Below are 12,103 nucleotides of genomic sequence, written 5' to 3' on the forward strand. Positions count from 1 at the left end.
CCATGTGGCAGGTAGGGTTCCAAGTTCTTGGGCCATCTTGCACTGCCCTCTGATGTACATTATTAGGGAGCTGGATCAGAAATGGAGCAGCTGGGGACCAGCACTGTGGTGTAGTGGATAAAGTCACTGCCTACAGTGCCAGCATTTCTATATGGGCGCCAGTTCAAGTCCTGGCTGCTCCACTTGCAATCCAGCTCCCTGCTAATGGGAAAGCAGGAAAGATGGCTCAAGTCCTTGGGCCCCTGCATTCACATAGGAGACCGGAAGAGGCTCCTGGCTCCTGGCTTTTGATTGTCCCAGCTCCAGCCATTGTGGCCATTTGGGGAGTGGAACAGCAGATGGAAGACCTCTCTCTGTCTCTCTTTCTCTGTGTTTGTGTCTAAGTGTCTAACTGCATTTCAAATAAGTAAATACATCTTAAAAAATAGAGTGGAGCAGCCATGACGTGAATTGGTGCTCATAAGGAATGTAGGCATCACAGGAAGCAGGTTGTTCCACCACAGTCCTGGCCCCAACACAAATTTCAAATGAATGGTACTGAAATGAAAGAGTTCATGTTGCATTTAACTGCAGTCTTAGTACTTCTAATAGAAAAATATCTAATAAAACATTTCCAGCTGGTGCTGCAGCTCAATAGGCTAATTCTCCGCCTGCGGTGCCGGCACACTGGCTTCTAGTCCCAGTCGGGGCGCCGGATTCTGTCCCGGTTGCCCCTCTTCCAGTCCAGCTCTCTGCTATGGCCCGGGAGTGCAGTGGAGGATGGCCCAAGTGCTTAGGCCCTGCACCCGCATGGGAGACCAGGAGAAGCTCCTGGCTTCGGGTTAGCGCGGCGTGCCGGCCGCAGCGGCCCCTGGGGGGTAAACCAATGGAAAAGGAAGACCTTTCTCTGTCTCTCTCACTGTCTACTTTGTCAGTCAAAAAATAAAAAATTAAAACATTTCCAATTTTTTTTTATTTGACAGCATTAGACAGTGAGAGATACATAGAGAAAGGTCTTCCTTCCATTGGTTCATCCCCCAATTGGCCGTTATGGCCGGAGCTACGCCGATCCGAAGCCAGGAGCCAGGTGCTTCTTCCTGGTCTCCCACGCGGGCTGCAGGCGCCCAAACACTTGGGCCATCGTCCACTGCCTTCCTGGGCCACAGCAGAGAGCTGGACTGGAAGAGGAGCAACCAGGACTAGAACCGGCACCCATATGGGATGCTGGCGCCGCAGGTGGAGGATTAGCCAAGTGAGCCACAGCGCCGGCCCCAAAACATTTCCAATTTAAATCTTAAATTCTTTGTGGCACGGCCGGGGCCATGGCTCAATAGGCTAATCCTCCGCCTTGTGGCGTCGGGGCGCTGGATTCTGTCCCGGTTGCCCCTCTTCCAGGCCAGCCCTCTGCTATGGCCCAGGAGTGCAGTGGAGGATGGCCCAAGTGCTTGGGCCCTGCACCTGCATGGGAGACCAGGAGAAGCACCTGGCTCCTGGCTTCGGATCAGCGCGATGCGCCGGCTGTGGCACGCCGGCCGTGGCGGCCATTGGAGGGTGAACCAATGGCAAAAAGTAAGACCTTTCTGTCTGTCTGTCTGTCTCTCTCTCATCGTCCACTCTGCCTGTCAAAAATAAATAAATCAAATAAAAATAAAAAAAATTCTTTGTGGCACATAACATGAAGTAGTGATCATAAGAAGTCATTATCTTAAAGGGAACCATTTATCAGAAATCACTTTAACACATCATGCTAAGGTAGAATAAGATCTTGAAAAATATATATACCTTTGCTTAAGGACAAAAGGGCTCCCTTGAAAACTCATTACTTAGATGATTCATATTTTTATTGTGCATTGCATATCTTGCTGCAGTGTAAAAGTTTACATATTCCATGTTTTGATACCTTAAATGATTGTGTAGCTGTTCAGTTAAACTGACAGATTCCCTAGGGCTGGATTATTTCTAAGCAAGAAAGTAAGTCGGCAGTCAGATCTTTTCTGGAGGATGGCAGCTGGCCTAGAAATTGAGCCACATGCATATCCTTTGTCATGGGTTCCATACCTCTGGCTCCTAGTTCCAGCTTTCTGGTAATGCACGCCCTGTCAGGCATTTGGCTAGGCCAAAGTTAGGAGCCAGGAATTCATTCCATGTTCTTTTACGTGGGTGGCAGGGACCCAACTGCTTGAGTCATCATTTGCTGTGTCCTAGGAGGGTGCACATTGACAGGGAACTGGAATTGGGAGTGGAGCTAAGACTTGAACCCAGGCATTCCAGTGTTGGCAACCGAAGTAAAGGCTTAACTGCTAGACCAAATGATAGTCTTTTTCTAGAACAGCTTTATAGTGTTATGTCATACTTCCCCAGGACATGATTATAAGAAATTGAATGGTTTGTCCTTTGTTTGGCTAATGTTCTGGCTTTTATTAAACTTAGAGATTGTTATTTAAAATTGACAGTTTTCACTGATTTTTGACATCTGTTGAATATACAGGCTACTTTCTACTAAATTAAATATTTACTTTCTGTTACTAGAAAAATCCTAGATTGGTTAATAAGCAGTAGGTTTAGATGGGTTAATCTAATCGTGCTTGTAGAGATAAAGTTCTGAAAGATTAGAGAGCTTTAAAAAGTGGTATTTCACTGTTTACCTTCTGAAATAATAATAGTAATTCACTATATTTTTCTGTTTAACTTTATTGAAACTGAATTTCAATACAAATAAGTACATAGGACAGCTCAGTTTCTAAATCACAGTACAGCAATTTAATTAAGCTTTTTTCTTTTATACGCAGAAGAAAATTCAGATGAATTATCTGAACGCCAAAGAAAGCGCCACAAATCAGATAGTATTTCCCTGTCCTTTGATGAAAGCCTGGCTCTGTGTGTAATAAGGGAGATATGTTGTGAAAGAAGCAGTAGCAGTGAATCGACAGAGACGCCATCAAACCTGGTAAGTTCTTGTTTTAAATAAAACTGACTTTTTAAAATCTAGTCTTGAAAATACTAGTAAATATACAGATTGAATGCATATGTATGATATGAGATTGCTGCCAAACACAACACACGTTACTTTCAAATAAAAACTACTTTGTAGATCTCGCTGTGTTCCCAGATTTGGGGAAAAGGTTAAAGGATAGTGGAATAGCAGTGAAGCAAGTAAAATTAATACGAACATAATATCAACCTGTGTACTAGAGAATTTTATGGTCCACAGCACCAATAATATATTTAGATAAATTGGAGTAGTATGGGAATGTGGCAGTTAAATTTTTTAGAAAAGCAAAACTGAAAATTTGGCTTAACTGCATATCAAAATTCTAAAACAGATATGTGTATTTAGAATAAAAGTTTCATTACAGCCATCAGGAAGTAAGTCAGCATAGCCTGTGTTTACCATTAGCCATGCATAAGTCTGGACCATCATTTCAGATCTTTTCACTAACACTGTGAATACAGGTGTATACTGCATGACTGGTGAGAGAATGTCATAGTACCTTCTGTTATTGATAGAGTTCCAGTGCAACCAGGAGTAAGATTTTTCTTAAGAGATATCACTGAAAAGTTGGCAAAAAAATTTTTGGCTAATGAGAATAATTCCTCCTTCAGCAGTCAACGTGTCTTTAAAATGTTATTAACTTGGAATATTTGTGATGTGGCAGTGTCTCATGGCCATTATTCTAGAATTAGTACCGTTTTATAGTTGTCTAGAAGATACAGGAGACTTAGTTATGATAATAATAATATTCTTAACAATTTTTGTATTGTTACTTCATGCATTTGCACATTTTTCTGCTCCGTTGTAGTGATTATATGACTGCGAACTGTTCTCCTTAGTGTTTAACAGAGCTGTTGCTCACATAGGCCACTAGATGGCACAGTGAGCTCCTACTCAGTTCTTTATTCAATAGCTATAGAAGTTCTGTCCCAGGTTCCCTATTTGGCGCTGGAGGAGGTAGCAGTGGTAGTCAGCACAGAAATGGCTCCTGTGTTCGTGGGGAGATAGACCCACATAATAAACGATTTTATAAATCCTGTGGGGAAAGGATACAGGTTCTTGTGTGAATTCATGTGACTTTAAATTGAACCCAGCTAACAAAAACTTGAGTTATACGAACTTCAAGTTTGATTACTTTTATTCCTTACAAATGGCTTTGAAAAATGGAATTAGTATGTTCCATCTAACTTAACAGTCTTTGTTCAAGCCATGTTGGAATTCTGGCTAAATTGACACTTGGAATCCTCATTCTTGTTTTATACCTGAGACAGGGCTTTGTTATCAAAACAAGGTAGAAAAGTATTTCTTTTTTTCTTTGTTAATTCTATTCTACACACCTAAACATCCTGTATATTAGAGATCTGTTTTTCAGGCTGAATCCTTAATTGTGAAACTTTTTTTCCCTTCACATCTTTACCTCACACAGAATATTAGTCAGCATTTGGTGTCTTCATTCACCATGTTGTGAAGAGAGTTAAGGGAAATGCATTCCTCTCCTATTTTCTCTTGGTTTTAAGAAAGTAGAGAACTAAGGCTGTATTCTCAGCTCTGTAGTAGGCAGTTGATTTTATCATATTTTATCACTGTAGCAGCCTCAAACTACATTACAGTTGGAAAACAAACTTGAGTGTTTAAATATCTTGGTGAAGATTTCTGCAACTAATATTTGGGACAGTTGGAAATCAGACAAAACCAGGTATTTCTGGCTACAAAATCTAAAACATCTCCAGACAAGCCTGTCTGATACTTTTAAAATGTTAAGTAGTTTCTAGGTCACTCTTTTTTGAACATTAACCAAAAAATTAATGTTCAGTGCTGCATTCTTCATTGTATCCTGGCATAGGGGTTGCCAAACTGTCTGCAAATAGCCAACCAGTTAGTCATCTGGGCTCTGTGGGCTCTTGGTGTCCATCACAGCTTCTTAGCTGTCCCATTGTAATGTAGCAGCAGCCATAGACAACAGGTAATGGATGGGCATGGCTGTGTTCAGCAAAAAATTTATATGAAATATATGTGGGTGCTAGGTCACAGTGTGCAGGCCCTGCCTTAAAAGATGCTGAGACAAAATTTGTATTGTGGCTACTCCCTTATTTTAAAATTAGGATGCTAAGATTTTTGTTGAAATGTCCTGTTGATTTGTTTTAACAATCTAGATTTTGCTGGATCATCCATGTTAAGGGAGAAGAGAGTATAGTTGGAGATATAAGATGAGAATGTTAATATAGTCAGATTGTATGTATCTTCAATGGCAAGGGGCTTTGGCCTTTTTCCTTTACATGGTGGAATTTTGAACAGGGAGAATAAAATTGATACTAAAGTAACCTTAAACTTCAGTATCAGTGTGCTGCATGGATCTGAGGAGGAAATGGAGACACAGGGATAGTTAGGAAGAGTTCCAGAGACTAAGAGCTAATGTTTATTAAGTTGATTTTATTTTTTCTTATTTTAGGATCTTGATGATGGTGTAAGTGAACATTCAGGTGACTGGCTGGATCAGGATTCAGTTTCTGATCAGTTTAGTGTAGAATTTGAAGTTGAATCTCTAGATTCAGAAGATTATAGCCTTAGTGAAGAAGGACAAGAACTCTCAGATGAAGATGATGAGGTAATTTCTCACCCTGTGATTGTGTCAGGAAATTGTTAGGTATTTTCTGTATTCATTGATTTAGCTGAGATTGCAATAATAATGTATTCCAATTTTACTTGAATTCATTTCTTCTGGATTGTTCAGATTACAGTGTTTTGTAAACTCGAGACTTTTCATAGTCCTTTTCTGAGTTACATTCTTAAATTATTGCTTTTTGTAAAAGTTAAATATGCACATAGTCAAATAGTATTTCCACATCTGTTACACAGAACTGCTGTGGAAAGCCAGCCAACAGGTGTTTCAAATGGGTAAAGCAAAACATAAGGGTTTTTAACTTACAAACATGAAGGTGTCAAATCACAAGGAAACAGCATATTTCAATATTTCTGTCTTTTTATGATTTGATACCTTCATGTTTATAAACTATAAATGCTTGTATTTTGCTTTTTTTTTTTTGACAGGCAGAGTGGGCAGTGAGAGAGAGAGACAGAGAGAAAGGTCTTCCTTTGCCGTTGGTTCACCCTCCAATGGCCGCCGTGGCCGGTGCATCGCGCTGATCCGATGGCAGGAGCCAGGTGCTTTTCCTGGTCTCCCATGGGGTGCAGGGCCCAAGCACTTGGGCCGTCCTCCACTGCACTTCCTGGCCACAACAGAGAGCTGGCCTGAAAGAGGGGCAACCGGGACAGAATTCAGTGCCCCAACCGGGACTAGAACCCGGTGTGCCGGTGCCGCAAGGCGGAGGATTAGCCTAGTGAGCCGCAGCGCCAGCTGCTTTTGTTCATTTGAAACATCCTGTTGGTTGGCTTTCACCATAGCATTTTTGTCTATTTTTCCACCTTACTCCATTTGACCTTTGTCTTAAAATTTTTATGCGTAGTAGTACATGCTCTTTGTTTAGGATTTACCACTGAGAAGCTTTTCTTGGTTGAAGAAAAAATAGGTGGTGAATTGATGCTTAATGAGTTTATCTTATTAGGTATATCGAGTTACTGTGTATCAGGCAGGAGAGAGTGATACAGATTCATTTGAAGAAGATCCTGAAATTTCCTTAGCTGTGAGTATATGTTACCTTTTTTAAGAAGTCAAAAAATAATACTGCAGTCAAGACTAGAAAAATGTGTCTGGTGTACGTCCTGAAATAAGGTGATTTTTATAAAGTTGGAACATTTTTAAAAGTCTGAATCAGAGTGGGTATTTGGCCTAGTGGTTAAGACTTTGGTTAGGATACTTGTATCCCATGTCGGAGTGCCTAGATTTGAGCCCCAGCTCCAGTTACTGATTTTACCTTGCTGCTAAGACTCTGGGAAGCTGCATCATGTGTGGCTTAAGTAGTTGGGTTCTGACATCCACATGGGAGTCCTGGATTGAGTTGCTAGCTTCAGCCTGGTACAGCCTTGCTTCTGCTGTTGTGGATATTCGGGAAATGAACCATTGAATAGCTCTGTTTCTCTGCCTCTCAAGTTAACAAATTATTGTTTAAAAAAAAGGTATGGATGATTTTTAATGTGTTTTTGTTCTTGTGGGATTTGTTACATTTTTTAGTTTTTATATGCTGGAATTTGAACTTTTTAAACCTTCATTATAGGAAATTTCAGGAATGTACAACATAGAGAATAGTAGAAGGTGTTTCCATTCTACTGGTCCCCTAGCTTTAACAATTTCAGTATTTTATCAATCAAAAAATACTGATCTTGTAATTCAACTCTTAGAAACATTCTCCTCTAGCCCCCATAATGTAAGGCCTTTATCTTTGGCTTTTTGAACTGGTGGAAACCACCATTTGTGAAAGAACCATTGTGGGAGAATGAATAGCCTCCCCTTGTTTTTGCCTTCATGTCATTTGCCAGGGAACCTAAAAATGATTGTTATTCATGGCACAACAGGAAGGAACCCTTATGGCAAGCTTAACAGGTATAGTATTCTTGGGCAAGAACATGCTTCATTTAATAGAAGGAGATGATGTGTTCAGTAAAGAGGCTGAAGCTCGAAGGGAGTCTGTTACCTAAATTACATGGTGGAAAGGTTTGGGAAAGACGAGATAAAGAAGCAGCACTGAGCGGTTAGAGCAGAAAACACAGGAGAGGATAAAGAAGGACTACGTTTCAGATGGTGACCAAGGGTGGCATGTTTGAGCTAAGGTTGGTGAGAAGAATGTTTCAGCAGTTCCCCTGTGGGTGGTGTCAGAACATTCAGCTGAGCCCCGGTTGTAGAGCATTTCTAAGGGAGTCTAAGTGGCTGTTGCATTGAGAGACGATTCTCCAGGAGGCACGTTTCATCTAGATTGATTGGGTGGACTCTAGGTCGTGTTTGGGGTTGAGCCTTTAGGGAATGGTAGGTACAGACCTCACTGCAGAGTAAATGACCCACGGTACTTTCTTCAACCAAATGGATCAACTATTTCTGTGTCCTTGAAGAGAATTTTTTTTAATTAATTAATTTATTTATTTTTTTGACAGGCAGAGTGGACAGTGAGAGAGACAGAGAGAAAGGTCTTCCTTTTGCCGTTGGTTCACCCTCCAATGGCCGCCGCGGCCAGCGCGCTGCGGCCGGCGCACTGCTCTGATCCGATGGCAGGATCCAGGAGCCAGGAGCCAGGTGCTTTTCCTGGTCTCCCATGCGGGTACAGGGCCCAAGCACCTGGGCCATCCTCCACTGCACTCCCTGGCCACAGCAGAGAGCTGGCCTGGAAGAGGGGCAACCGGGACAGAATGCGGCGCCCCGACCGGGACTAGAACCCGGTGTGCCGGCGCCGCTAGGCGGAGGATTAGCCTAGTGAGCCGCGGCGCCGGCCTTGAAGAGAATTTTGTACATACATTTTAATAGCACAGTGTGTACATTTTCAGTTTCAGGATTTTTCAGCATGGCATGGCTGGGAAAAATGTATATAAAAATCTTATATTTATGGAGGTTAGACTCTTAAAATCTTTAGTTGTGTTTTTTTTTGTTTTTTTTTTTTTTTTTTTTTTTGACAGGCAGAGTGGACAGTGAGAGAGAGAGACAGAGAGAAAGGTCTTCCTTTGCCGTTGGTTCACCCTCCAATGGCCGCCGCGGCCGGCGCGCTGCGGCCAGCGCACCGCGCTGATCCGATGGCAGGAGCCAGGAGCCAGGTGCTTTTCCTGGTCTCCCATGGGGTGCAGGGCCCAAGCACCTGGGCCATCCTCCACTGCACTCCCTGGCCACAGCAGAGGGCTGGCCTGGAAGAGGGGCAACCGGGACAGAATCCGGCGCCCCGACCGGGACTAGAACCTGGTGTGCCGGCGCCGCTAGGCGGAGGATTAGCCTAGTGAGCCGCGGCGCCGGCCTTGAAGAGAATTTTGTACATACATTTTAATAGCACAGTGTGTACATTTTCAGTTTCAGGATTTTTCAGCATGGCATGGCTGGGAAAAATGTATATAAAAATCTTATATTTATAGAGGTTAGACTCTTAAAATCTTTAGTTGTGTATATTTAAGGTATATACAACATGTTTTTATACATATGTATGGTATAGTCATGAAAATTAATGTATCCATTATCTTGCAGAGTTAACCCTTTGTATACATGCATATGTGCTGTACCTAAAATCCCTCAGTAATTTCCAGCATGAAGTACGCTATGATTAACTATGTTGTGATGCTGTACATGTTGACTGTTGTATGTAAAACATGAAATGCTAGAAATTGAGCTGTGTGATACATTTTAGAACTTTGGACGTTTGGGAGTTGCTGGTATTGCTATGACTAGCAAGTAGAAGGTTATAGAAACTAACTCTGTCTTATATCATTGAAGGACTATTGGAAGTGTACTTCATGCAATGAAATGAATCCTCCCCTTCCACCACATTGCAACAGATGTTGGGCCCTCCGTGAGAATTGGCTTCCTGAAGATAAGGGAAAAGACAAAGGGGGAATCCCTGAGAAAGCCAAACTAGAAAACTCGACACACGCGGAAGAAGGCTTTGATGTTCCTGATTGTAAAAAAACTACAGCAGATGATTCCCAAGAAGCCTGTGTTGAGGAAAATGATGATAAAAGCACACAAGCCTCTCAATCACAAGAAAGTGAGGACTTCTCTCAGCCATCAACTTCCAATAGCATTATTTATAGCAGCCAAGAAGATGTCAAAGAGTTTGAGAGGGAAGAAACACAAGACAAAGAAGAAAGTACAGAATCTAATATTCCCCTTAATGCCATTGAACCTTGTGTGATCTGCCAGGGTCGACCTAAAAATGGTTGCATTGTTCATGGCAAAACAGGACACCTAATGTCATGTTTCACTTGTGCCAAAAAACTAAAGAAAAGGAATAAGCCCTGCCCAGTATGTAGACAACCAATTCAAATGATTGTGCTAACTTATTTCAACTAATTTACTTGTCCATAGAAATGGAATTATATATTTCTAACTATAAAGCCCTAAACATTTAGACAACATGGGTCTATTTTTATTTACATATATCAAAGTGAGGCATTGTCACTTTGTTCACCTAGATTGCCCTTTTACAGTGTAATTTAACTTTGGGAGGGGGAGAATGAATATTTACTTTTCAAAGGAAAATTTCACTTGGGTTGTAATATGATTTGTTTTGGATAAATGACTATAGCTCATCCTTTACCCTTACTCTTGACTTTAAATAGTTGCCATGCCACTTTGTTCTAAATGTAAATGATAAGTATTGGATTTAAAAAAAAAAACATATATAAATAGGACATTGAAATGTAAATTTAGTGTCTTTTGTGTAAGGAGAGAAAATATTTGTGAGAGTTAATATTTAAATTTTGGATACTGTTAAATTGTCTGAGCCTTAGTTTTTCTACTCTCAGAGCTTAAAATACTTTTTTCAGATAAAGAAGTTGGTAGCTATATTTGGTGCTCTGTAAGTGAAAAATGTACTTATTCTTTAAGTCTTTTCAGTGTAAACATGTGGTAGGAGTAGTTGTGGTAATGATGTTAGTTGAGAAAATAGCGCATTTACCCACACGCAAAACCTTCCTAAGCCTCCCTCGTAAACTCAGATTGTTCTGGGTAGGCAGGTATAGTAGGCCTTTTCCACACTTTCGGAATTTAGTGGACTCTCTTGTTTCCTCTAAGTTGGAAAGAATTCTGAGACACTTTGAATGATCTTCTTGGGCTGGGTTACATGGTTCCTGGTAGTTGCCTAGGTTTCAGACCAGTTTTAGAAACTAATGAATTCAGAAACTTGGTAAACAGAACTATTCATTTTAAAACTAGCTGGGAAGATTGCAACTTACAAGTTATGCAGAATTTATTCATTCTGTTCCTTCTAAGAATGACAGGGTCAGAACACGGGATTATGAAATACTCTCAAACTGTAGATTAATTTATTATGGTTAAGTATGAGTCTCCACCAAATACTAAAATAACTATTGACTTAAGATCCCAGTGTTTTTCTCTCATATTTGACAGTTGTGCATATTCAGATGAGGGCTATAAAACCGACTGAACTAACTAAATTTTAGAACTGAGGGATAATTTGTGTAGCTGATTCTAACAGAACATTGTTGGTATAAGCTTTATAAGCAAAGGTCACATACATCATGATTCCATGTGCATATCTAGGTAGGAAGCGATTGACTGGCAGTACTTTATCTTTGGTCTTCAAATACCACGAAGCTTTATTAATTTGTGATTTGTAATTTTTCAGCTAGAGCTATATACATTCATTCTGAAAGTTGGTAGTACAAATGAGATGATAGATGGTGTATGTTAGGATATACCTATGCAGCAGTTGCTGTTCACATAGCATTCAGCTCTGCACATGGAGTCATTCTGCGTGCTTCTGGATTACCAATGTAGTCTTGATTGTCTAAATTTTTAAGTTTCATGTGCATATATTATTTATTGATTTACAAATAAATGACTTACTAAATGTTAAGAATGTTTCAAGAATGTGATTATTGGATCTCAAACATTTGGTTTTCTCATAATGCTGGGTTTTGTTAATATAGAACTTACATTTAATGTGATCTGTTTGGGTAAACACAGGCACAAATTTGAATGTATTTCCTCTTCTGGAATGCCTGTGCCTGCCTCCTTTGGAAGCATGCATATCAGGGGCCAGCTTGATGTAGTCGCTGGCCTCCAAGATGTTGGGTAAGACCGACTCTGGAGAATGGTATTCCAGATTAGTGGGGCCAGAGAATGCTGTTTTTCTCTGGCTATGATGTGGCAGACTGGCTTAAGAAGTTTCAACAGGTGATAATTTTGTAAAAGGGATGTAGCTGGGGCAGGCAGAGATTTTCGGCTGCCACCTTGCCACTGGCTAAGTGGTATGGCACCAGTGTTAGGCCACTGCTTGGAGTTACCCACATTCCATTCCAGAGTGCAGGGGTTTGAGGCCTGCCTCTGTGTTGATTGAGCTTCCTGTCAATGCCACCCAGGCGGAGGGTAGATGATAGCTCAGGTATTGGGTCTCCGCTACCCATCTGGGGGACCTGGATGAAGTTTCGGGCTGCTGGCGTCTGGTGCAACCTTGGCTCCATGGGCATCTGGGGAACGAATTAGCAGATCTCTCTCTCTGGCTTTCTCTTTCAAATTAAAAAAAA

The 12,103-nt window shown here is 41.1% G+C and overlaps 1 protein-coding gene across 10 annotated transcripts in view; it reads left to right on the forward strand.

Moving 5' to 3' along the window:
- The window catches only part of LOC100340389 (solute carrier family 35 member E3), a 74,227-nt gene extending 62,794 nt beyond the window's left edge, over positions 1-11,433 (forward strand). For all 10 annotated transcript variants that reach the window (XR_011380154.1, XR_011380153.1, XR_011380155.1 and 7 more), the window contains 4 exons: positions 2,769-2,926; positions 5,421-5,576; positions 6,535-6,612; positions 9,330-11,433. Coding sequence is in view for 7 of the 10 variants with exons in the window: in XM_051846423.2 (XP_051702383.1) it covers positions 2,769-2,926; positions 5,421-5,576; positions 6,535-6,612; positions 9,330-9,905 (968 nt within the window). In the remaining 3 variants the exon portion in view is untranslated. The remainder of the gene's footprint in view (positions 1-2,768; positions 2,927-5,420; positions 5,577-6,534; positions 6,613-9,329) is intronic.
- The last annotated feature ends 670 nt before the right edge of the window (positions 11,434-12,103 follow it).

Source organism: Oryctolagus cuniculus, chromosome 11 (genome assembly GCF_964237555.1).
Source record: "Oryctolagus cuniculus chromosome 11, mOryCun1.1, whole genome shotgun sequence".
Classification (NCBI taxonomy): domain Eukaryota; kingdom Metazoa; phylum Chordata; class Mammalia; order Lagomorpha; family Leporidae; genus Oryctolagus; species Oryctolagus cuniculus.